The 26,432-nt window shown below is 46.7% G+C and overlaps 1 protein-coding gene across 1 annotated transcript in view; it reads right to left on the bottom strand.

The window, feature by feature from the left end:
- Nucleotides 1–4,431: 4,431 nt before the first annotated feature.
- The window catches only part of LOC122239452 (protein POLR1D-like), a 45,774-nt gene continuing 23,773 nt past the window's right edge, over nucleotides 4,432–26,432 (bottom strand). Inside the window, exons 2-3 of the mRNA XM_042988688.1 lie at nucleotides 21,915–21,989; nucleotides 4,432–5,590 (exon numbers count right to left, since the gene is read on the bottom strand). Of these exons, the coding sequence (XP_042844622.1) occupies nucleotides 5,251–5,590; nucleotides 21,915–21,989 (415 nt within the window). The 3' untranslated portion in view covers nucleotides 4,432–5,250. The remainder of the gene's footprint in view (nucleotides 5,591–21,914; nucleotides 21,990–26,432) is intronic.

The following is a 26,432-nucleotide window of genomic DNA, read 5'->3' as shown; positions in this document are numbered from 1 at the left end:
AGAGAGAGAGAGAGAGAGAGAGAGAGAGACAGCAGAGGAGGGGAAGAGAGAGAGGGAGAGAGAGAGAATCCAAAGCAGGCTCCATGCTGTCAGCCCCCAGCGTGGGGCTCGATCTCATGAACCATGAGACTACGACGTGAGCTGACATCAATAGATGCTTAACCGACGGAGCTGCCCAGGCGCCCCTGGATGTTTGTATTTTCTGTGAACATTTCATCTATTGATAACTTTTTTAAAGCATATTCTTAGTGTGTTTCTAGTAGTTTTACGTGATCTGGCCATATATGACGTATTATCTTCTGTGCTTATGTTTGAGATTCACACACATAGTTTTGAGGTTCACTAGACACATACGTATTTTTAGAACTTGTCACAGTGAAAATTTTGACTTTAAAAAAACATTGAAACTGAAAGCTTTTGTGCTGCTTTTGTGCTAATGAACCACCACGGACCGCTTCCCAAATGTAGAAAATTGGAATGCCTGCGGGCAGGGCCAGACAAATTTGGAGAAGCAAACAGTGAGCTTCAGGAATGCCCTCTACCTTTAAATGTGGTGGATACGACCGTGGCTTATAGAAGACTTTGAGGCCGGGAGTTAAATTGCTCCAATCTGGGCCCAGCGTGTGCTGGTCCCATTTGCTTCGCTCTCTTACCGACGGAGTGAGCGAGCGAGCAAATGGACGGCTTGCTCTCCACGTAGGATATAGGATTAAAAACCAGGCTTGCAGTTTTTCGTTTGAAAATCCACACTGACCTTTGAAAGACTATCCTCCCCGACTGACAGGCCTGTAACTTGGGAATAAATAGAGGCTTGTAACTGGGCGGTATATACTAGTTCATCTCGAAGGAACCACACGCCCGGGGAGCGAATGAGAAAAAAACCATCTACGAAGGATAGCGGACAAGCGCTGAGGGCGAGCTATCCATCTGGCTGGTGGAGAAAGATGTTTCTTGGGTATTTCATAAGGTATATTTATAGGGTTCATGTTGCACACAGGGAATTTTCGTGTTACGAAAACCAAAGGTGAGAGCTACAGGGCTAGACGGATGGGACAAATAGCTCAAGTAATTGACGATGCACCCAAATCTGTTTATTATTGGCCTTTTCATGATAATGCCCAGGGCCTTCTACTGAGATTGATAGCGTGGTGACCCAAATAGAAACGACTTAGTTATAAAATTCCCCTGAATTCTGCTTACTGTGTCCTGTTGGTGGTTTTAATGTAGATTAAATAATTTACATTATAAAATAAGTATTAAATAATTAAATATTAATAATAACTAAATAATTCACTTCTTTCCGTGTCCCCGTGTGCGTGAGTGCATGCCTCTTAGCAGCCTTTTCAAAGCAGAACGTTCTGCAAACTAGCCTTCTCCGATGAGGGCGGGGCTTATTCCAAGACCTGCTGACGCTCCCTGGGTGATGGGGTGTTATGTAAGGTACCAAAGAGGCCTTGAAGCGTAAGATTTCTTAACTCCCAAGTCTTGCTATTCTTGTGGATGGAAAAAAGGAGGGGCTGGATATGAAATAACCTAAAATCTTTGCTTCACATGGGAGTGTAATTCCCCTTCGATATTCCCGTCAGCTGCCATATAACCATTTAACCAGAGAACTAAGTTTTCCTCGTGGATTAGACGGCTCGGCCGGCCTGCAGTAAACGCTGGCCCGGGACACGTGTTCCTTGGGTGGGGCTTGGGCATTCAGGCCGCCAGGAGTCCATTTTAACCAATCAAATGCGTGAGTTATTTAAGCTCTTCAGGCTCTCAAGTTGGGACTCCTTGGCCCATTACACACCAAGACATCCCAGTCCTGTGTTTGGAGAGAGCTGAGTTCAGATAGGGTTTGGCATAACGTACAGGAAAAGAATGTAGGTTTGTAGATTCAGACAGTCCTGGCTTCAGACAGCCTCTCGGCCCCTTCCCAGATCCGTGACCGGGGCAAACTGTTTACCCTGTCCCGTTTCCTTAGTTACAGAATGGGGCAGAGCACCTTCCTTGGACCCAGGTAGAAGCTTATCTTAAACGTTCTCGCTACACACACACACACACACACACACACACACACACACACAAATGGGTAACTGTCAGGTAATGTACGTGCTAAGTAACCTTCTTGTAATCATTTCACAATGTTTACTTCTGTCAAATCACCACATTTTACATTCCACACTGACACAATGTTATATGTTAACTCTATCTAAGCAAAGCGGGGGGGGGGGGGGGGGGGGGGGGGGGGGGGGGGGGGGGAAGCCTGACAAGTTTGGCCCGTGGGTGATACACAGTGTTACTGTCCACATAGTTTAGTTCAGCCGATCAGTTCCTCCTGGTGATAATATTTACAAGTTTAACATTCCTTGAGAGAGTGTGAGGCTTCCCTTCATCAGGGATTCACCTTATGGGTTTATTAAACAAGCACTGACTATGGGCCAGCTACTCTTTAGGATCCGAAGACAACGGCAGGACCTCTGGAGTGGCGGAGATTATGTCAGTACGATATAAAAATGTGAGTGACACGCTAAGTCACATCGATCATCAGCGAAGGAATGATAAATTCTCCCAGGAGATTTGAGGCAGCTCTGTACCCCCCGCCCCGCCCCTCCTGAAACAAACAAACGGGAAAATTCAAAACTCCACAGCCACCTTCCAGACCCCACCGATCCTTCCAGAATCCGACCTGAGGAAATGTCCTTTAGCATTCTCAGCCTGCTCGAAGAAAAACCACCCGCTCTGGCTCCCTCTCCCAGGACGTGTGGGCCATTTGGGAGGACTGACACTAGCAGGTCAGTGGCCACGGCCGAGACCGTCACTTTTGGTTCACATGTCTCCGAGACCGCATTTCCTAAAGCAACGAAAACAGAAAATGAACTCTGCGAAGTCGCACTTGTGCTCAAGTCTTGCGGCTTCCTAGTGGAGGCATGAAAACTTAGGGCTAACACTTGGTCCTTCTGTCTCTACTTAACTGGGGACTCAGTCCAAACATCTTAGTGTACAGATGGGGACGATGAAGGGAAGTGACCAGGTAGGGCCCTCCCCCCAGCCAGCCAGCCAGCTGCAGAGGCAGGCTCAGACTCAACTCCTAGAACTCCTCTGCTGGGCTTTGTGAGTTCCACATACAATTATACTGGAGAGCAGACAGTATCCGGGGCGGAGGAGGCTCTCCGGGGTGGGGGTGGGGGGGCGGTGGTAAGCGGAGAAGTAGGAGGTGGCTGGTGTGTGTGACATCTCAGGACCAATCGCTTCTGCCGACATCCACGGTCCAGATATGGAACAGGAACAGATCAATTTGCTCTTGACATTTCTATACAGGAAACCATGGCTGCTCTTAAGTTTTAAAGATTCTAGTAACATTTTCAGAGGTGGAACAATTCCTTTTTTTTTTTTTAATGTTTATTTATTTTGCGAGAAAGGAGCACGCGGATGGGGGAGAGGCAGAGAGAGGGAGAGAGAGAATCCTAAGCAGGCTCTGTACTGTCAGTGTGGACTCCGAGGGGTGCTTGCTCTCACGCATGGTGAGATCACGACCTGAGCTGAAACCGGGACTCTGAAGTTCAACCAACTGAGCCACCCTGGTGCCCCTGGGAACAATTCCTTTTAAAGGGAAGGTGATTCTGTAGAAGACTCATCCTGGAACACAGTTTAATAAGAAAGGTTCAGTATGGTTAGGCTAACGAGCCTTCCTGTGTTAGAATGTGCTCGTTATAACCATCTTCTTCTAAAGAACAAGAACCTGGCAGTTTGCTCTAAATACGGAGAACGTAGACAGTTGAAACAGTACAACTTTATTTTACTCAGTTATAACAAGATTTTTCAAAAACTCACAACGCTACGCTATTTCTGGCATTTAAATAGAAAACATTGCAAATTTAGCACAAATAATGTAAGCGAATGCAGACGTCGATTTGGATAAAGTCCTGAAAGCAACGTGTGCCGCTGCGTCGCTACAAAGTCATAGGATGAGGCCCTGGGGTCTCTGGTGGGAGGCGGGAGGGTCAAGCGAGGCCTTGGGTTTGTCCCTCCTGCGCTTTTAGCTGGGAGCAGACTGAGGATGTGGCCGGTGGCTCGCTGGGGAAGCAGCACTCGGTCTAGTCTAGTTTCTCTATAAACACCCCAAAGCTAACTTTTCGGATGTGCTCCTTTCTGACCCTGAGAAAGGGCTTTTCTTGGCTGCCAGGAAGCAGGGAACAGGCTGTGGCGGGTGATTATCTGAGAGCAGCCAGGCATAAGGTCAGGCGCTATGGAAAACTGGGAGGGGACCAGACAGACAGATTCTTCTTCCTTTTGTGGGCTGGGGAAGACGGGACTTCGTGGCATTTTCCTGAGTATGAAAGGAAGGACGCGGGTTTGCAAAGTCTGTAATTGTACGTTCATTTGGGAGACACCCTGATACCGAACAAAACAAAAAGCCAGAAAACAACACCGAAACCAGAAAAAGGCGTTGTAAACACACTTTTATTTAAAATTAAGGTTTCGGAAACAACTCTACTGAGGGTGGTAATGTAGGTGTTTAGCTCAAGAAGACACAGCACTGAATAATTTAACTTTAACCTTTGAGGGTTCTTTTGGAAGCACCGCTTAGAACGCACACGTTGCCCCCAAAACTGACTATGGAAAGGTGGTTCATCTGGGGAATGAGTCTGAGAACGCACAAGGCAGCGACAGAGCCACGTTTCCCCCCTTCTGGCTTTTGGTACACAACACCAAACCCAAAGCCCTGTGGGCACCCTCCCCCACGGCTCGCTCGCGGGAAAAGGAAACCGGCAAGGAGTCTCTCGCTGCGTTTCTTCCTGGTACATTTCCAGCCTTTCCAAGGGTCACACCTCGGCCTAAGCACGGTTCCTGGCCGGCTGACTTCTGCCTCTGAAATTCAGCCTCCAGCAAGATAACGTTTAGGATTTACAAGTGGTTTTTGTTTTTGGAGAAAACTTGAGAAATGACCACGATTGGAACACATGAAACAAACAAACAACCCTGGAACCAGTCGTAACCATCTCGGGGAACTTTGTTTCCGTTTCAGGTTTATTTCGAAACCAACTGGCGGACGAGAGAGAACAGAAACCACACGCGTGCGCGGGGCGCTGCCGCGGTAGCCGAAACCTGCCGCGCCGCCTGCAGACGAGTCCCCGGGCGCGGACGGCCGTGTCGCCGCCGCAAAGGACCGGCGCTAAAAACCACTCCAGCCCGAGGCCCGTGCCCCAGCCCCGCGTCCGCACAAGCCCCAGTCCCGGAGGCACCGGCCGCGCGGTCCCGGCCTCACCGCTTGTCGGACCGCTTCTCGTACCTCGGCGGGTCCCTCGGCGGGCCCCTTCCCGGGCCCCTCGCCAGGCCCCTCGCCGGGCCCCTCGCCGGGCCCCTCTCCGGGCTGCTCCGCTTCCGCGGGGGCGAGGGGCCGCGCGCGCCCCGGCCCTGGGAGCGGGGCTTGTAAGGGTGGCCTCGGTGCCCCTTGCGGTGCTCTTCCTTCCGGCTCTGGCTTTTCGCAGGTGCCTTCGTGGCCTCTTTCGGCTCAGGGTCCTGCTCTTTGTGGGAGGGCAGCGTGTTCTTAATCGTGTTAATCAGGAATCTCTTATTCGCGCCGGCGAGGGGGCACTTCATCCTGGGGAGGGAACAAGACGACAGCGTCAGTCCGCGCAGCCCGCGCCCACGCCGCGCCCGCCGATCGCAGCTCGGGCCGAGGGGTTCTGTGAACACGCAAGCGAGTTTCTGAATTTGTTCGGCTTTCCTTGCATGCCACCTAGTGTAAACTCGGAGCACCAGGGGGAAAAGGCAAGACGCTTGGAATTCGGAGACGGCCGGCGGACCCCACCGGAACGCTTCGGCCCCCTCTTCTCCCTGGGACTCACTTTCCCCCTGCGACACGGGGGCCACACGGTGAAAGAACGGAACCACTCAGTCTTTTCCCCTTGAATGATCAACGCCTGATTTGACTCTAATCTGCACGGCGAGCTGCATTTATCAGGGCTTGGTTTTCATTACCAAAGAGTAAAAAAGAAGTCCCTCTTGGACAACAGAAAAGTATGCCTTGCCGTGTCTTGAGTACTGGAGCCAAATGCTCTGTTCTGGAAATAAAAATTGCGCAAAGAATCCATACAAATGCACTAATCGCTTTTTACCTTTAAAAACAAACATCTCTCACACTTGCCACATTAGGACGCTACTCTGTGTTCTGTGGGGAGCATCTCACACAGGCCCACCCTCTGGGTCAATTTCTGCTCCGGGTACACTGAAGTAGCTCGTGATTCAAGTTCACCCAAGAGACAAGATGTAGCTAATTAAATTACTAGTTGACAGGCTTACGTATACACTGCAGTATTTTTTTTTCCTTTTCACGTGTACTAAATCTCTCATTTTGGAGAAGAACCCCCCCCCCCCCCCCCCCCCCCGCAGGTGAGAGCCTGCATATTTCTCTTGGCCTTGAGCTGTCTGCCACGTGATGGGCTATTTTAGGATGCTGATTCCCCCTCCCCCCCCCCCAGTCACGTTTCTCAGAGCGGCTGGTACTAAACAAAAATGAATGCAGGATTCTATCATCTCCCATGTTTGTAGCAAACCGATTCAAAGAGAAGCCCACACGATGACTTCAAACTCAATCTAGGGCACCCCACTGGAGTGACCCTGTAGCTCAGCAACACCTCCCCCCGCCCCCATCAGTGAAAAGAGAAGCAGACATCAACCTATTGCCACTTACAGGGAGGTCAGACCACCTCAAGCAACCAGAACGGCATCGAATCTGGAAGTGAAATGACAGGTGGGGGAAAAAGAAAAGGAAACGTCTCCTGTGGCAAATGAACAGCTCTTGAGCCCAACGCGGACAGAGAAAATACCTGACAAGAATCAAAGGTGGTGTGGGCACTCGTCGGGCCAGGCGGGGCTAATGCTCAGGCCAGAAGTGTCGAGCGAAAGAACTAGAACAGGGGGAAAAGGAAATGCAGGCAGAGAGGAGCGCGGCAGGGGCGGTGGGAACCCTTGGAGGCGGCAGCAATGAGGGGGGGTTTGTTTCTCTGGTTAGCGCCGGAGTTTAGAAGCCACAGAACATGAGCTGAGGGGCAAAGAAGAAAGGCAGTGACAACGGGGAAAGGAAAACCAGCTCCGAAGCACGGGGGGTAGAACACCACGTGGCTCCCGGTGGCCCCGTGGGGCTTCACGGAGCTTCCAGAAAGAGCACACCAGCCAGCATGATGCTACCTCAGGAGTCCCGAGGCGCAGCCACCTGCCCTGTCCTGGAGCCACAGCCCTGAGCAATAAGGGGGCATCGACGAGAGGCCAACCTGCTTGGACCTCCGTGGCACCAGAGGGTCTAACTTCAGGCACCATTCCGGAGCAGAAACCTGAACCCCTGCAAACTCGGGAAAGATGTGGAAGAGTACCACACGCTGGTGTCACCAAAGCGGCCAGACTGTGGGAGAAAGCGGCCCCTCAATGTGGCGGGTGACAAGCGACAAGCTGAGAGTGCCCAGTGCTTCCGGCAGGAGCGGGGTCACTCGTCTAAGTGGACTGCATGGGTCTCTTGCATATGGGGGGGCTACGGACGGCTGGCTCTGGAAAATTCTGGGCTACGTTCAGTGGAGCGTGCCAGGCCAGTGCCGATAAAACCGGTCAGCTCTTCTCGGGATTAGACCAAGGGGAAAAGGCCACCACTGCCAGATGGGACAATGACCCAGGATATCAAAACAAAACCTTTGGTAACCCTGGTGAATTCTGCTTGGTTTTGCTGTCTTCCACGTAAGGCCATCTCCACCCCCACGGGCTTGCCTGAGATGAGCACAGCTCTTCTGCTAGGGACACGCGGGTTCCCACCGAGAGAGTGGGGGCCGAGCCGGAGGGGACAGTTCCTAGCTTCCAGCTGCTTGTGGGACCCACTGACTCAACACAGCGCCCAGAAGGGCTGTTCAGAGAATGACAGGGCTTTCTAGGGTCAAGTCCACAAGAAAACTGGCCTTCACAGCTTTTTTTATTTTTAATGTTTACTTACTTTTGACAGAGAGAGACAGAGTGGAGGAGGGGCAGAGAGAGAGGGAGACATAGAATCTGAAGCAGGTTCCAGGCTCCGAGCTGTCAGCACAGAGTCCGATGTGGGGCTCGAACCCACAAACGCTGCGAACGCGGAGATCATGACCTGAGCAGAGGTCGGACGCTCAACCAACTGAGCTACCCAGGCGCCCCATTCACAGCTGGCATAGTAAGTGATTCCACGTGAAGACATTGTAACATGTGCAGTGAGGACATCGGGGTGTAAGGAGTGCAACAGTGTTCCTGACATTTGAGGAAATCTACACGGAGAGAGCTGCCCCAGCCTCCAGGGTGTAACTCGTTTTGCTGAACCTCACAGCCCGGGGCTTTACTGCTACGCGCGCATACGACACGGTACCCGCTGAGCACACATGCTCTGAAATCTTACCATCTATCCGACTGAACCTTGGGCGTGTCATGTGATCTCCCTGCCGCCTCTTGCCTGTTAAGTGTGGGAAATGACTGCAGATCCCGAGAGTGAGAACGTGGAGAGTGCTTAGAAGAGTACCTAATGTGTAACAAGCGCTTGGTAAATGTCAATGTCAGCGCTGCTTTATATCCTAGCTCTGCTAACCAGCCGTGTGGCCGTGCGCAAGTTACTTAACTCCTCTGTGCATCCGTTTTCCCCGTTTGCAAAGGGGAGTGACAGAAATATCCACCTATTGGGAGGACTTACTGAGACAATGCATAAAGCACTTAGCACAGTACCTGCCTGGCACACGGTAAATCTTCAGTGCATATTACCTATGGGTCTATAATTTCTCATCCACAACTCCCAAGTGTTAAAACCTCTGAAAATCAGGTTCTTTCTATGATGCCGAAAACCTGGCCTAACTGGACGCTGGGCTATTTATGTCTAGTCTTGATCCCATTTAGTAGAAGCATTCAGAGGTTTGGGGGCAGACGGGATAACGTGTTGAACGAGCACCCCTGGGGGTGTTCGTCATGCACACTGGATGTGCTCAAGTACCTTGCTAAAATGGGAAAACATCTAAATTTAGAAACTTATCAGGATTCAAGGGTTTTAAACAGGGAATGTGGACCGACATTATTCTTCTTCATTCTCTCTGCATGCCACACTCACATCCGTTAATTTAGCAGGGATTTCTCCTTGATGGTGACTCAGGAGAACCTCCTGAAGCCTCAAATCACCGGGGATAATAAGTTAATCACGAACAGAGTGGGCTACCTGATGTTTCTCAATGAAAAAAAAAAATTAAAAGAAGGAAAAAAAAAAAAAAAACCCAACCACCTGAGCCAGCAAGAAAAGCTTAACGATATTTTATAGAAATTTTCGCAAAAATGGGTAGAACTGCAAAGGTTTGGTATTTCTACACCCGGAAGTTTCCCTTTCCAGAACATCTCAGTCCCCCACTGGTGTGGGGGGGGCGGGGGGTGGTCAATGGGCTACGGGGTATCCCTCTGAGCTTATAATTTGCATTTCCTAAATTCTGTGAGCTCTGCAGATGCTTTTCAGATAGAACACGGAGGGCCGGGGTATGTAGGTGGCTTCTGAAGTCTGTCCCAGTTTTGAAATTCTCTGCCCGCAGTTATTTTTCTCTCAAAGTTTTGAAAAGCTATCAGCCAGGATCATGGTGCTTAAAGGCATAACGTTTTTCCTTTAAAAAAATTTAAGTGCGTGTGTAGAGTTATTTTTCTCAAAGTCTTGAAAAGCTATTAGCCAGGATCATGGTGTAATAAGACATAACTTTTTCCTTTGAAATTCTCCGCTCGTGGTCTGTATGTTAACCCTTTAGAAAACGACTCTTTTCTCATTCATCCCATTTGAAAATTCATTTCACCCATCTCTCCATCTGGCGTCTCAGCTCTCTCTTGGTGCCGCTTTTTCGTGTATTTGAGATGACACGATGAGCTGGCATTAGGTGCCAACCATTCCAGGGTTTTTCACATCCGCACTGGGGTATATAAGGCCTGCGCCTGGGGCGCGGCTGCTCGATGTTTCTGCACCGCCTACGTCCCTGGCTATGTCCCAAGACACGCTGCTGGGGTTGGGGACCGGAGAGGCCACAGGATGGGGCGGCTGCTTCCCTGTCTGCAGCTGTGATCCGTCCAACGTCAGTGGTCTCACCCTGGCTGGCTGCTTTCATTTTGGGTTTTAGAAAGCTATCCCAGCTGGTGTGGGAAGAGCCGATTTAAGGCACCAACGATATAAATGGATATAAAACCCTAAATATAATGAGACTGGTTACAAGTCCACTGGAGAGTACCCACGACAGCACTTCAGGCTTAAGATCCAGCATCCTCCCTCTGGCAAACTCTGAAAGTGACGGGCTTTGCTTCGCTTGCAAAGCCGTCCGCGCAGAAGCTGTGACGTAGGTTGCTGCAAACCGGGGGAAAGGCGGATTTCTAGAGAATCTGCTATGAGACAGACTCGGACTGATTGAGGCCGGGATTAGAAGCTTTTCATCTCTCCCTCTCCTTCTGAGTGCGCACACTATGTAACCTGATTTGCGAAATAAGGCACATCCTCCTGGTAGTTATCATGCTCGACTTACGAAAAACAGTAGACAATAAAACAAACCAAGAGAACAGAAAGGGGAAGAGATACGTAATTCTTTTGCTGATGTTAATACTTTTTTAAATACTGATTTTTTAATACTTTTTCTCTCTCTACTGCTGAAGGTGGGCAGTCGTGACGTCTAACGTGCTACGGAGTCAGACCTGACACTTTTGGATTCGAAAGTAGTTCCACGGGGGCGCCTGGGTGGCTCAGTCAGTTAAGCCTTAAGCATCCGACTCTTGATCTGCGCTCGGGTCATGGCTCAGGTCATGATCTCGCCGTTGGTGAGATGGAACCCCACGTGGGGCTCTGCGCTGACAGCACTGAGCCTGCTTGGGATTCTCTCTCTGCCTCTCCCCTGCGCACGCGCGCGTCTTCTCTCTCAAAGTTAAGTATTTTTTAAAAATAAAATAGTCCCACGAATACGACCCGTCAGATAGTGACATGCGATCACCAGCCATGGAGGCGAACAATGCTGACGCTAACTTGCGTGAAGTGACTGCCATCCATCACATGACTGACACGACCCCGTTCCGTTTCTCCAGCCATCAAACACTTTATGGGTGGACAAGAGAGGACGAAAAGCAACTCGTCAGAGATCCCGAGCTAGTGGGATGGGAGCCAGGGGTCTGATGCCAAGGTCCACCCTCCGGGATTGTCCCAGACAGGGAAGAAGGAGCAGAGAGAGAGACACATGCGTGGTGTAACGGGGTGGTGAATCAGCAGGGCAGTCAGGCGAGGAAACGTAGGCGCTAAGCCCATCAGCCCGCTTGCCGCCGAGGCCGCTTTGTCCGGCAGGGGCACCAAGAAGCGAATCTGGACGTGGTGTCAGGTGGGGAGCCGCTGACACGGACAGGGCCGCGACAAGGGCAGACAGCGCCCTAAACGCACTCGATTTTGAGATCGGGGACGCACAGCAGGCATCGCGAAATCATGATTCTTACTTTTCTGGTGAGGGAAGCGGAGGCCAAGTTCCCGTGTGACGCTCCCCAACTCACTCCTGTGTTCCGTGGCCACACTCACTCCCACGCCAGCAAGTGGCCCTCTACCTGCCGCTCGGCACGTTCCTCGGGGCCATCACGGATGTGAGTGAAAAAGGACCCTTAGAAAGAAGTGGACTCCCAACGCTCCAGGAAACAAGGGAAATATTTTTAATCTTGACGCTGTGGTTGATTGCAACTCATTTTCTTGTTTAAAGCTGCCACAGCCACCACAACCACCCAGGGGGCCTACAGTTTGCGATGTGGCAATCAAATGCCTCAGCATGTGGCCACCTGAGAAATCCTTTTAGAGCGTCATAAGCCCCATCGCTCAACTGCTAATTCTTAATTACTCTGCGGTGTGGACAGCAGTCCTGAGGCCCAAGGTAGGTTTTCAGCTACTCTGTCCCCAGTGCTGTATCTAAAAGTAATGTGAGATAGGTGACGTGTATGTACATATATAGTTATGCTATTAATTAATTTTTATTTAATTCTTTTTCATGTTTATTTATTTTTGAGACAGAACGTGAGCGGGGGAGGGGCAGAGAGAGAGGGAGACACAGAATCGGAAGCAGGCTCCAGGCTCCGAGCCGTCAGCACAGAGCCCGATGCGGGGCTTGAACCCACGAACCGTGAGATCATGACCTGAGCCGGCGTTGGCTGCCCAACCGACTGAGCCACGCAGGCGCCCCGCTGGTAATTTATTTTTCAAAGTCTGAGAAGGCACAGGGTAGGTCCTGCGGCAAAGACAAAGGCCAGGCTATCTGTCCACGTATTTATGCTCGTTGGGAGACCACCAGGAGGAAACAGAGGCGTGTGACGATAAACCTCAGAAGCCGGAATGGGAACGGTGGTGTCCCGGGATGCGTGACAAGCCTGCTGTCCTTGGCTTCCTGCTCCCCGAGCCGCACACATCATGTCCACAGCGATCTCACCCAGCGGGAACGCACGCGGGGCTCTCCGATTCACACAATCTCACGATTCACTCGATTCACTCGTAACTGGATGTGGAAGGAATGCGGGAAGCTGGGGCAGGAAGGCGCAGGAAGTATGACACATCGGCATCCTGCCGGACAACAATCCACGGAAGAGAGCTAGTGTAGGACACGAGCGTTCGGCCAGGGACGAGAAAGCAAGTGGGGACCCAGGCGTCCGCAAGTGGCTAGCTGGGGCCGCAGGAAACCCCTCTGGGCCCCATGGTCTTAGCTATAGAGTAGAGGTTTTGGATCTCGTGGCCCTGAACTACTGCCAAGAGCCTCATCCACGAGTCACTCTGAAATGCGAGCCCTTCCTTCCCTCCCCGCTGAGCTGTGCTCACCTGCTCACTTGTCCGTGTCCACCAGTGGATTAACACCTTTAAAGCCAGGAGGGAGTCTTCTTTACTGCTGCCTGAGCCGGGCCTCTTACTATACCTACCGGTTGGGGCTCAGGCAAGTGAATTAAAAAAAAAAAGCCTGCAAAAAGACTCGAGAAATGATCCGCTTTCCGGTATAAAGCTGACTACATACAACAGAAGAACGACGTACAGGATTTTTCACCTTATCACCGGACCGACTCCGGGCCAAAACAGAAAGGCACCCAAAGATGCCACTCGCCTTAAAACAACCAGGTGAAGAAAACCGAAGAATCGTTTTCTGTCCCACTCAATCCTTGTAACCTTTTATACCGGAATATAAGCCTTTCCCAGGCTAAGGCTGAAGTTCTGCGAGCCCTCGCCGCAGAAATGACATTGGGCTACAGATCAGCTGATGTGAATGCGACCAGAATAAAAACAGCTTTGCAGACCGTGAAGCTGTGCAAATTGCTGAACTGTGTGCCTATAAATTCCTTTACGTTGACTAAAAGGAAGTCATATGGGCCAATATTTCAGCCTCCTTGAGGCCTCTGTTAAGAACAGCTTCTGAAGAGATTCTTTTGCTGAAATACGTGCACAGAAGTACAGAGCACCAAATGGCCTCTTTCTTTACAAAATAAAAAATGGCATTTCCACTGCATTTTCTTTAGTTCAGCAGTCTCTTTCTGGCAATGGCTCAACGACCTCGCTAAGATCGTTTCATGGAATGTCCAAGAGGGGAAAAAAATGGCGACCTAGTTCTATTTTAAATTTTAAGGCAAATACGGCCCATTCTCACCATTACTATGTAACATAGTACTGGAAGTCTTAGCCTCAGCAAAAGACATAAAGGGCATACAAATCGGCAAAGAAGAAGTCAAACGTTCACTATGTGCAGATGACATGAGACCCTATGGAGAAAACCCGAAAGACTCGTTTCAATTCCTTAATTTTAATCAACGTGATTAAAAAAAAATGCTAGAACTGATATGTGAACTCAGTGAAGTCATAGGATATGAAATCAACGTGCAGAAATCTGGTGCATTTCTATACACCAATAATGAAGCGGCAGAAAAAGAAATCAAGGAATCAGTCCCATTTGCGGTCACACCAAAAACAATAGGAATAAATCTAACTAAAGAGGAAAAAGACCTATACTCTGAAAACTATAGAAGACTTACGAAAGAAATTGAAGAGAACACAAAGAAATGGAAAAACATTCCATGCTCATGGATAGGAAGAACAAATATTGTTAAAATGTGGATACCACCCAAAGCAATCTACGTATTTAATGCAATCCCTATACCACCAGCATTCTTCGCAGAGCTAGAACAAACAATCCGAAAATTTGTGTGGAACCACAAAAGACCCCGAACAGCCCAAGCAATCCTGAACAAGAAAAACAAAACTAGAGGCATCACAAGTCCGGATTTCAAGCTGTATTACAAAGTTGTAATCATCAAGACAATATGGTACTGGCACAAAAACAGACACACACATTAATGGAACAGAATAGAAAACCCAGAAATGGACCCACAACTACATGGTCAATTTATCTTTGACAAAGCAGGAAAGAACATTCCGTGAAAAAAAGTCTCTTCCACAAATGGTGTTGGGAAAACGAGACAGCAACACGCAAAAGAATGAAACTGGACCACTTTCTTCCACTATACACAAAAACAAATTCAAAATGGATGAACGACCTAAATGTGAGACAGGAAACTATCAAAATCCTAGAGAAGAACACAGGCAGCAACCTCTTTGACCTTGGCTGGAGTAACTTCTTATTAGCTGAAGGCAAGGGAAACGAAAGCAAACATGAACTATTGGGACCTCGTCAAGATAAAAAGCTTCTCCACAGCAAAGGAAACAACAAAACTAAAAGGCAGCCTGCGTCATGGGAGAAGATATTTGCAAATGGCGTATCTGATAAAGCGTTCGTATCTAAAACCTATAAAGAACTTATTAGACTCAACACCCCAAAAAACAAACAACCCAGTTATAGATAGATAGAAGGTATGAATAGACAATGTTCCAAAGAAGACATCCAGATGGCTAAGAGACACATGAAAATATGCTCAACATCACGCACAGTCAGGGAGGTACAAATCAAAACCATGACGAGGAACCACCTTACTTACGCCTGTCAGAATGGCTACAATTAACTCAAGAAAGAACAGGTGTTGGCGAGGATGTGGCGACAGGGGAACCGTCTTGCACTGTTGGTGGGAATGAAAACTGATGCAGCCAATCTGGAGAAGAGTATGGAGGTTCCAAAAACAAAAAACGAAACAAGCAAACAAAAACAACTAAAAATAGAACTACTCTGTGATCCAGCAATTGCATTATTGGGTATTTACCCAAAGGATACAAAAATACAGCTTCAAAGGGGGTACATGTACCCCACTGTTTACAGCAGCACCGTCAACAATAGTCAAACTATGGGTACACACCCAGACACACACACACACACACACACACACACACACACACACACGCTTTAAACGGAGGGAAAACCAGGTGTTCTCCCAGGATGAGCCTGATGGGGAAGATGCTCGCTGTGCCAGCACCAGGGAAGAGAAGCAAGTCGTGGCTGTCCTTCAGTCAGACCTCTCTGCATCGCCCATAGCTGCTAGGCTGTGCTGGACCAGAAGCTGCCTCCAGGAAAAGTACCTACGTGAATGTTTGAGTTGCGTGTGAACTAGCTGGTTATTCAGAGGTGAGTGAGCCTGTCAATTCAAGGAAAATAGCTTGCAGGCTTCATTGCCAATGATAAAACTGGAGTTTTCAAGTGAAAGAAAATTAGATTTTTGGAAAACTGGGAACTTGATAGTTCCCAGAGAGTTAAAAGACTCTCTGATGAGATTAGTGGTGATATTTATAAGTGTACTTTTTAAGTATTCTATAATGTGTTGTCATTAGAAGATGACTCATGAGCCAACATTTTTGAGATGGCTAATGAAGGATGTTACAGAATCACGTATGGGGAGAAGACCCACTTAAAGTGCAAGGGAGACCAAGCGATTTTATTATGACAGAATATGAAAAGTCTGCATTATTAAAAAGAATGTTAAGAATCTACTACTCGCTGAGATTACTTGCAAAATTTTGATGGAGGATTAAAGAATACCATAATTTTCTGGAAAGGCTATTGAAATACTTCTTGCTTTTCTGGGCATATATTTGTGTGAGGTTGGATTTTCTTCAAATACTTCAAGCAAAACAACAGGTTGTAGAAGCAGACGTGAACTTCCAAGCGTCTTTTATAAGTCAGACATGAGGGAGGTTTGCAAAAATATTAAACAATATCACTCTAACTCAGTATTTTTTTTCCACAAATGTAGTTATTTTTATAAAAGGCATACTATTTCCTTTTAACATGTAATGGGCTTATCATTTTTTATTTTATTTTATTTTTTATTTTTTTAACGTTTATTTATTTTTGGGACAGAGAGAGACAGAGCATGAACGGGGGAGGGGCAGAGAGAGAGGGAGACACAGAATCGGAAGCAGGCTCCAGGCTCTGAGCCATCAGCCCAGAGCCCGACGCGGGGCTCGAACTCGCGGACCGCGAGATCGTGACCTGAGCCGAAGTCGGATGCTTAACCGACTGAGCCACCCAGGCGCCCCAGCCTCCCACCCTTTACTCCCTTTTCAACATGCTTCTGCTTCCTTCATGGGAAGAGGCTGTCAACTGTCCCCGACTATCCATTCTTCCTTTTTTCTAGAGTAAACGAACCCCAGATATTTATCTGGCACCTGACTACCTGGAGCAAAACAAAGACCGAATTCCTGAGCTTGTAGTTGGTGAAGGCATGGAACAAAATTCTGGCCAGTGGAGTACATGCAGAAATGGTGGAAATGGTGGACACAACTTCTGGGCAGTGTCCTTAAAGGGGCGGGGGGGGGCGTGGCTTCTTCCTTCCTTTCTGCTAAGTGAAATGGAGTGGGCCAATACTAGACCATGTGGAAAAGAATCACACTCTGCGGCTGGAAGATTTAGAAAACTGGAAGGAACCTGGGTCCTTGACAACTCTGGGGGAACTGCCAGCCTAACCGATGTGACACCCAATGGGCACATCCTTCCTCCCACAAACGTCAAGATGACCGGCGCGTGGGGTAACTCTCTCCAGGGAAAACGGAGCTGACACTGATAAACCAGTTCTCTCACCATCGGAAAGTTCTACCGAGTCAGTAAGTGGCAGAAAGGTTGTCAGGATAAACGACTTCGATTTGGAGAGCTGCCTAGAAAGAACTTATGCCCTTGAACATTGCGAACACAGCAAGAGCCCTGACTGATACTTTCATACTCACTTGTCGGGCCATCTGAATTCATGATTTAGCTCCCTACTGATTCTCTCACTGAAGGTATGAGATTGGACCAGCGGCTACAGTCAACCTGATCACAGTCCTGCCTTATACCAAACACCAAAGTGGCCTGCCCCTAACAAAACCGGTACTAATTTGATTCACTTTAGAAGAGGCACCTTATCTCTGTAAAGGACAGAGGGCCGGAAAGAAGATAAGAGCAGATCTAATAACGCTGACTGACTGCTTCATGCCAGGAACCATGCAGAATATTTCTGTCCACTTTATCTCACCAACTTGAGTAACTATCCTTCTAGGAAGTGGGTATTTTACTGAATCTAAGATGATTCCATATGTGACATACAGATTGACTCACACTGGATTACTTCATTTTGTATCATTTCAACCATAAATACATCACAATCAATTTCTAAAAGATAGTATCTTCTGAAAAATGAAGTATCCATTATCACACCTAAAAAAATCAATATTAATTACTTAATGTCATCAAATACCCCAACTGTTTCATAAATGTCTTTTTTTAAAATTTTTAAATGTTTGTTTATTTTTGAGAGAGAGAGAGAGAGAGAGAAAGCGAGAGAGAGAGAGAGAACACAAGCAGGGGAGGGGCAGAGAGAGAGGGAGACACAGAATCCAAAGCAAGCTCCAGGCTCTGAGCTGTTGGCACAGAGCCTGATGCGGGGCTCGAACCCACGAACCGTGAGATCATGACCTGAACCAAAGTCAGATGCTCAACCGATTGAGCCACCCAGGTGCCCCATAAATGTCTTTTTATAGTTAGTTTGGACAAGGATCCAAACAAGGTATACATTTTATCTGACGTGTCTCAAGTCTATTAGTTCATAGGATACCCCTCCTTTTCTCTGCAAGTCTTTTGTTACAGGGAATTGGGCTGTTTGTCCTGTAGAATTCCCCACATTGGACTTTTGTGATTTTATTCCTATAGGTGTCAGTTAATGTGTTCCTCTGGCCTCTGTATTTTGTGCAAGCTAGTAGTTCTGACCGGAGATGGGATCAGATTGGGGTTCGATCTCTTCGACAAGGATGTCTCCTAAGTAGTGGCCTGGTTTTCCGCATCGTTTCTCAGCATGAAGACGGGTCCGTGAGTTCAGGTGTGGGTCTGCCTGACCCGTCCCAGAATGGTCCCCAGCAAGTCCGCATCTGGTCAGTGTAGCGGCCGGTGACCTTTGCCTAGGTCCAGTGCGTCCTTAGGGATTGCAAATGATGCCATTCTTTTTCTTTTAAAATCGAGTTTATGAGACAGAATGCACACAGAATAAAATTTATCCTTTTACATAAACAGCGTTAAGAGTTTTGACCAACGTACGAAGTCAAGCAAGACGTAGCGCGTTTCTGTCACCCACCAAGGTCTGCCCTTAACCCCTTCCTTCTGTCCCCATGTCCTGGCAACCAGTGATCTGTTTTCGGTCCCTATCGTTCTGGGTTTTCTAGAAGGCCACATCAATGGAATCTTACACTGTGTATGCCCAACGCGGGGCTCGAACTCACGATCCATGAGATCACGACCTGAGCCCAAGTTGGACGCTTAACCGACTGAGCCACCCAGGCGCCCCTCGGTTGTTTCCAGTTTTGAGCCATCATGAACAAAAGCGCCATAAACATTACTGTGCGCATTTGTGTGGGTGCCTAAGTTTTCAATTCTCTGGTAATTGGTTAGAAGAAGTCTCTGTGGCGAGTATTTATAAGAAACTGCCAACTATGTTTTGCAATGGCTGTATGATCTTACATTTCTGCCAACAGTGTGTGAGCATTTTAGTTGTGCCACATCCTCGTCTTTATTTGGGACTGTCAGCCTTTTTTAATTTTTATTTTGGATACTTGAGTGCATCCGTAGTGGTGGTAACTAACTGATGTTTTCATTTGCATTTTCCTCCTAACTAATGATTTGAGCATCTCTTTTTTTTTTAATGCTTGTTTATTTTTGAAGGAGAGAGACACAGAGTGTGTGTGGGGAGGGGCAAAGAAAGAGGGAGAGACACCGCTGAAGCAGTGAGCATCTCTTTATATGCTGATTGGCCAACCCTGTATCATTTTCAATGATGTGTCTGTTCAGATCTTTTGCCTATTTTTAAATTGGATTGTTTGTCTTCTTATTGAGTTGCTAAGAATTCAAACGGTGATCTTATTCTAGCATTCTTTTATATTAAAAAAATTTTTTTAAGTTTATTTGTTTTGAGAGAGAGAGAGAATGTCCAGGAGGGGCAGAGAGGGAGGGAAAGAAGAAAGAATCCCAAGCACTGTCACAGAGTGGAGCCCGACGAGGGGCTCGAACTCACCAACCGTGGGATCATGACCTGCGCCGAAATCAAGAGTCAGTCGCTAAACCGACCCGACTGAACCACCCAGGCACCCCACGATGTCCTTTTACATTTAATAGTTGCAGTTCCACAGGGGAGTTTTCTTTCATCAATGATTTGGTGACCCCGCAGCACAATGTGTACAGGGAACTGGATAAATGTTTTATTCTTCCTCTCTCTTTGCCAATTTTATGGACAATGATTTGGTTCCACAGCATTCTCCAAACGGGACCGCTAAGTTTCTTGTTGTGATTATCATTATGGCCTTGTGGATCTGAACACAGTTGAGGTATCTCGGTCTTTATAGCTTTATTCTTCTTGGTGATCAAATTACCCCATCTGGCGGGAGGGATTTCAAGTTGTTTCCTGAGTCTTTCGGCCATCTCTACAGTAGTCTTCGAGTGTTTCTTTGCTTTCTCGTATGACAAGATTCTCCGGATCCTCGTATACATTCCCTGTCTGTGTAGTAACGGTGTAACCTTGCCCGCAGAGAGGGCGGACTTCTGGGAGGAGATCTCAGTTCTAGGAGGTAATGTCACACACCGGACAGAAATGTCTTTGTCTAGAGTGGATCTTAGGATGGGGCAGGCCATGCCTGATGGTCTTAGAGCGCAAGCTGGCCCTGCCAAAAACCCCCAACCATGTGATTTTGGGCGGGAGCTTTGGGTCACGGGGTCTTGGTTAACCCTGGACACTGAGGCCAACCACACGAGCAATCAATCATGCCTAAGTAATGAAATCCCAATAAAAACTCTGCATACCGAGGCCTGGGTGAGCTTCCCTGCTGACGATATTGCCATGCATATTGTCACACCTTAATGCTGACTCTATGGGGAGAGGACAACAGAAGCTTCATGTCTGGAACCCTCTCAGACAATTCCCTTTATGCCCCTTACTTTGGCTGACCTGAATCTGTGTTCTTTCCCTGTAGTAAGCCGTAACTGTGAGTCTCACAGTTTTCTGTGAATTGTAGGGACTCATCAGTGACTTAAGGAAGCTGAGGGTACGTTGGGAACTCCCTGAATTTGCAGGTGGTGTAAGAAGGGAGGGCAGTCTTGGTGACTGTGACCTCTAACTTGCAGTTTGGTGAAGCCCAGACACTGCTTCAGATCTGCAGTCAGGTATCTCTCTAAAGCATGGCTTTGTACTGATATTTCCAATTCGAATTTAGGATTATAGGTTTTTTACTTTGATTTTACATTTGCACCCCTTTGACGCTGGACATCTTGGTATTTAGAGCAGGTAAATATTTGCTTTATCCTGTTACATAGTATTTTCTGAATAACATCATCAAATTTTTGACAACATGATGATGGAAAACAATTTAAGATTTCCTGGTAGTTCTTTTCAAAATGTAGTCACATTTCAGATCACGCACAGTAGTTCCTTTATGTGTGGCTAAGTCATTCACTAAATGGCTTTTTAGGTCTATTTGTTTTATTTTGCTTGATTTTTAAGGATTGACTTTTCCCTTTATTTACTTAACTTTTACATTTTACGTAAATCACGTGCATGGTTCTAAGAGTCAAATCTACAGAATGAGGTGTGTTCTGAAGCCTAGTTTTTCTCCTCATTTTTAGATTCGACTCTGAATCACCCACAATCCTCCATTGTTGCGGATTTTAAATTCTAGATAAAAGATCTAAACTCAGCATATTTAACACATGAATGCCTATGTTACTGCTAAAGTGAAGCTTAAAAATGCTTAGGACTAAATTCTTAACGGTAAATTCCTCTTTTGTTTCTAAACTTTAAGTTTTAAAGCTCTATTTTGTATGGAAACTGCAAAGGCAACTTAAGTTCTACCCAGCCGAACTGTCACATAGTCGAAATACTTACGAGTAGAATTTAAAAAATAAATTTCAATTTGCCAAGGGCTAGAATTAAAACAGAGATCCTTGGGGCGCCTGGGTGGCTCAGTCGGTTAAGCGTCACACTCTTGATTTCAGCCCAGGCCATGATCTCACGGTTCAGCTGACGGGATTGAGCCCTACAGAGCCCACTTGGGATTCTGTCTCCCTCTCTCTCTGCTCTTCCCCTGCTCTCTCTCTCAAAATAAATAAAAAGAAACAAAAAAAACAAAACAAAACAGAGATCCTTAAACAATGAACACTGATACAACATTACTCTCGCACGGCGCCTTTGGGCAGAAGATCTACATATCCACCAGGGATTTGGGATCTAAAGGGATGACGGAGCCTTCACAGATGCTCTCCCTCCATACCCCCAGCCCTCTTCCTCAGGGTCGCAGAGTCCCCAGAGCTGGCCCTCAACAGGGCTCCCACTCTCCTGCTCGCCTCTGGGGGATTTCCTCTACAGCCACAGTTTTACATTCCTTTCACCGGCTACAGATTTACGTATCCACATCTCCAGCCGAGACTTTCTCTTTGCTACTGTTCTGTTTTAAGGAAGATCACTCAAGAACTTACCAACCCATAGGTCCCATCGTTTCTGCTCTCGTTTTGCCACGTTTTGCCTCTTTAAGCAATTCTTCAATTGCTTTCCTGATGGGGAGAAAAATAGAGTTGAGAGGTAGTCACACGACTGAATTCTTAAAAATCAGTTTATTCCACATATATGATCTTGTGGAAAGAACAGCTTTTGAAACATAGAATGCCAAAACGGGGGAGAAGTTTTTTTAGATTAAAAAAAAAACACATGGCTGACAGTTTTGAGCAGGTAAAAATTAAAAAAAGAAACTTTGTATATGAAAGGGAAACACACTGAAAATTAAAGACAAAATGACAAGCTGTATCTGTATTTAAAATGTTCAAATGCACTCTTATTCTAAGAAATACTAATGAACTCAACTCTGATAAATATATTTCTACCCATTAGTTAGTAAGAGAGTAGAGAAAGGAGTACTCTTTGCTCGACTAATGGGGACTGAAACTGATAGAACACTTCTTTAGGACAATTTGGCAACATGACAAACAGCCTTCAAAAGAAGACATACCTGCTGACCTAAAAACTCTACTTTATCCTAAGAAAATGGGTATAGTGTATATTGGATAATTTTTATTTCAGGTTTCTTTGCATGTATATATTACCCAGGAAAACATTTGGACGGGTGTTATCAAGATGGTAAGAGGAGTGTCTGGGTGATTTTAATTTTTTTTGTTTGCTTTCTGTATTCTCTATTTTTTCTAGAGTGAATCTGTATTATTTGTGCACTTTTAGCAAGATTTTGAAAAAAAAAACCAGAAAACATACTTATCATATTCTGAGACATTACTCTTTTTATTTTTAACTTATATATAAATATATTATATATATTATAATTATATACATATATATATAATTTACTGTCAAGTTGGCTCACACACAGTATATACAGTGTGCTCTTGGCTTCAGGAGTAGACTCCTGTGATACATCACTTACATACAATGCCCAGTGCTCATCCTAACAAGTGCCCTCCTCAATGCCCAGCATCCATTCTCCACGCCCCTCCACCCCCATCAACCCTCAGTTTGTTCTCTGTATTTAAGCGTCTCTTATGGTTCGCCTCCCTCTCTGTAAATAATTTTTTTCCTTCCCTTCCCCCATGGTCTTCTGTTAAGTTTCTCAAGTTCCACATATGAGTGAAAACATACGGTATCCGTCTTTCTCTGACTTATTTCACTTAGCGTTGTACCCTCCAGTTCCATCCACGTTGCTGCAAATGGCAGGGTTTCATTCTTTCTCATTGCCGAGTAGTATTCCATTGTATATATATGTACAAATCTTCTTTATCGATTCATCAGGTTGATGGGCACACGGGCTCTTTCCATAATTTGACTATTATTGATAGCGCCGCTATCAACATTGGGGTGCGTGTGCCCCTAAGAATCAGCGCACCTGTATCCCTTGGATAAATTCCTAGCAGTGCTATTGCTGGGTTGTAGGGTAATTCTATTGTTAGTGTTTTGAGGAACCTCCACACTGTTTTCCAGGGCGGCTGCACCAGTTTGCATTCCCACCAACAGTACAAGAGGGTTCCCGTTTCTCCACATCCTCGCCAGCGTCTGTAATTTCTTGAGTTGTTCATTTTAGCCACTGAGATTAGTGTGAGGTGGTATTTCATTGTGGTTTCGATTTGTGTTTCCCTGATGATGAATGATGTTCAGCATCTGTCTGTTGGCCATCTGGAATCTTCTTTGGAAAAGTGTCTATTCATGCTGAGACATTACTCTTAAGACACTGTAGAAGGTGCTATGGGTAGTAAAATAGGGAGATGATCATCCCTGACTTTAATATTATTTACAATATGTAAGCGGTAAAGTGAAAGAAAAGAGAGGGATAAAGTTGGACACAGATACAGTTCAAAGACAGAACTATACACCTAATCACAAAATTTGGAAACTGGTCATTATACACCGATTCTCTATAAAAATACTTAACCATACTGTTGTAGTACTTTACATAACCCTCAAACCGTGTTAATATTCTGTGAATATTTTATGATGCTTATTTTACCGAAGCAGGCACATGGCTTAAAAAAAAACAAGTATTATTTAAAAACTTAAAATACAGCAGCCCTCTTGCCTCAACCTTCTCCACCCACTAAAAAAATCCATTTCGACCCTTAAAAAAAAAAGAAATTCTGTTTATCCTGGTATTTATCACCATATTTCTCTTAGGGTGCTGGGAAACTATTTTGCCACCCTCTTGACCTTCAAAAAACACATCTACCTAGTTTTGTATCATTTACATTTTTAATAAACGCTCACCAATAGGGATGGCTTTTATTTTATTTATTTATTTTTAAAAAAAATTTTTTTTCAACTTTTTTTTAATTTATTTTTGGTACAGAGAGAGACAGAGCATGAACGGGGGAGGGGCAGAGAGAGGGAGACACAGAATCGGAAACAGGCTCCAGGCTCCGAGCCGTCAGCCCAGAGCCTGACGCGGGGCTCGAACTCACGGACCGCGAGATCGTGACCTGGCTGAAGTCGGACGCTTAACCGACTGCGCCACCCAGGCGCCCCAGGGATGGCTTTTAAAAACTGCCTTTTCAGTTCACTCAGCAGCTCGACACTTTCTGCTCCACCCTCGAGAGCCCACTTGACCGGGTCCGTGAAGAACGAAACACTGACCACCTTGTGCGCCCTCTCACCCCCCGGACTCACTTGCTCAGTCAAGATTGTGTTTCACAGTTGAGCCTCATGGCGTCATGAATAGTTAAGTGCATCTGATTACCACGTAGCATCTGTCGGTGGGGAAGACCCTCCTCTGCCCTATGGTCCTTCTAGCTGGACTTAGAATCAAATTGACACGAGACACGTTAGTAGGAAAAATATTGAATTTAATAGCATACATAAGGGGAATCCACACAGACATAAAATTTCAAAGACAGTGAGGCAACATGAAGTTCACATGGGAGGGGTAGGGCCTGAGGATACCAAGGGGAGGAAGGCTATTAGCAGGAAGGTGAGAGGAGGGATGTGGAAAATCCTTTCCAGTTTGTCCAGAGTTAGGCAGTTGAGGGGAGTCCGAGAGCTTTTTCTGTGTCTGCTGGGTTTCGATTACTTTTAACTTGAGATCATCTTTATGCCAAAGTGGCCCATCTTGGGGTAGCCTGCCCTTGACCCCTACACAGTATTTCTTCCATCTCTTTAATAATAATAATAATAATAATAATAATATACATCCTATTGATGTGATCTGAGGGCTTTGTCTCATCCAGTATTTCATGAAAAATGTATCCTATCTAGCTCCAAAGATCCTTTTCCACCTTAATATATGTAAGTTAAAAACTGAAAAGGTAAAAATATTCCAAATACACCTCCTCCCCCTTCCCATCGGTAAGTGTGGTACTGTATTTTTTTAAAAAAAAATATTTAAAAAATATTTATTTTTTGAAATACATTTTTGTATTACATATTATGTATACGCTTTATATACATGATATATAAAAATACGTGTATATTTCACATATATTTATTTTTGAGAGAGAGCGCGAGCGAAAGCAGGAGGGGCAGAGAGAGAGGAAGACGGAGAATCCCAAGCAGCTGCACGCGGACAGCAGAGAGGCGCTCGAACTCTCAAGTTTCCAGATCATGACCTGAGTGGAAGTCGGAGGCCTGGCGGACTCAGCCACCCAGGCGCCCCAAGTGTGCTAGTTTCTAAATTAAAAACAGCTGATCATCATACTTAGACCCATCCATGTGTGCCCTCTCCTCCTGACAACAGAAAGTTAAACATCTTCAGGGAAAAGGCCTGTTTGGGCCGTTCCCCAATTATGAACAAACCGTGTATCAGCTGCAAATAAACGAGAATGCATTTTCCCAAAAAAACCCAGGTTAAAATGTTTGCCTGGCTCTCTTGGACCAACCCACAAAAGCCTATCTGGGTCAGAACACGGTTGAGATGCCGTACGTGTTCGGGAAACAATACTCCGTCCAGAACCGTGCAGAGATCCCGAGGGCACATTCTAGGCACCTTCGAGAGGCGGACCCTGATTTTTCTACAGTTTTGACTTCATGTAAAACCATTTCCGGCACCGTCATGAACTTCATCTGCCCCGATTTCTCGGAGATCTGATTTACAACCGCGGTCAAAGAGAAAAGCAGCTGTAAGCATGAGAAAGGCTGCTGGGGCAGAAGGAATTCCCCGTGGGCCACACTCAGTCGCCAGCCAGCGTGGGAGGCGGGACCCCACTGCCAGGGCTGGGGTGCGGCCAGCTTGCTGTAATTGGTTTAACAACAGCTGACGTTGGCGTTGGCGTGGAGCTTCGCCTTTGGCCAGGTGCTGTCCCATCTGAACACGACGACATAGTTACAGCAACTAGTTTACAGGTGGGGGAAGTGTCACGCTGCCCAAGACGGCCCCTGCTACTGATCCTGGGGGAGGTGGGTGGGGAGCCTGGGCACTTACTTGGAGAACCGCAGAGGCGGAGGAAGGAAGGACCGCGCACTATTTCGCCCTAGGAATGTTGAGCATGTGCTACCTCCCACCCCCAAATTCT

This window comes from Panthera tigris, chromosome A1, assembly GCF_018350195.1.
Source record: "Panthera tigris isolate Pti1 chromosome A1, P.tigris_Pti1_mat1.1, whole genome shotgun sequence".
Classification (NCBI taxonomy): domain Eukaryota; kingdom Metazoa; phylum Chordata; class Mammalia; order Carnivora; family Felidae; genus Panthera; species Panthera tigris.
Note: the sequence above shows the minus strand (reverse complement) of the source record. Positions and strands in the feature narration are given on the sequence as shown.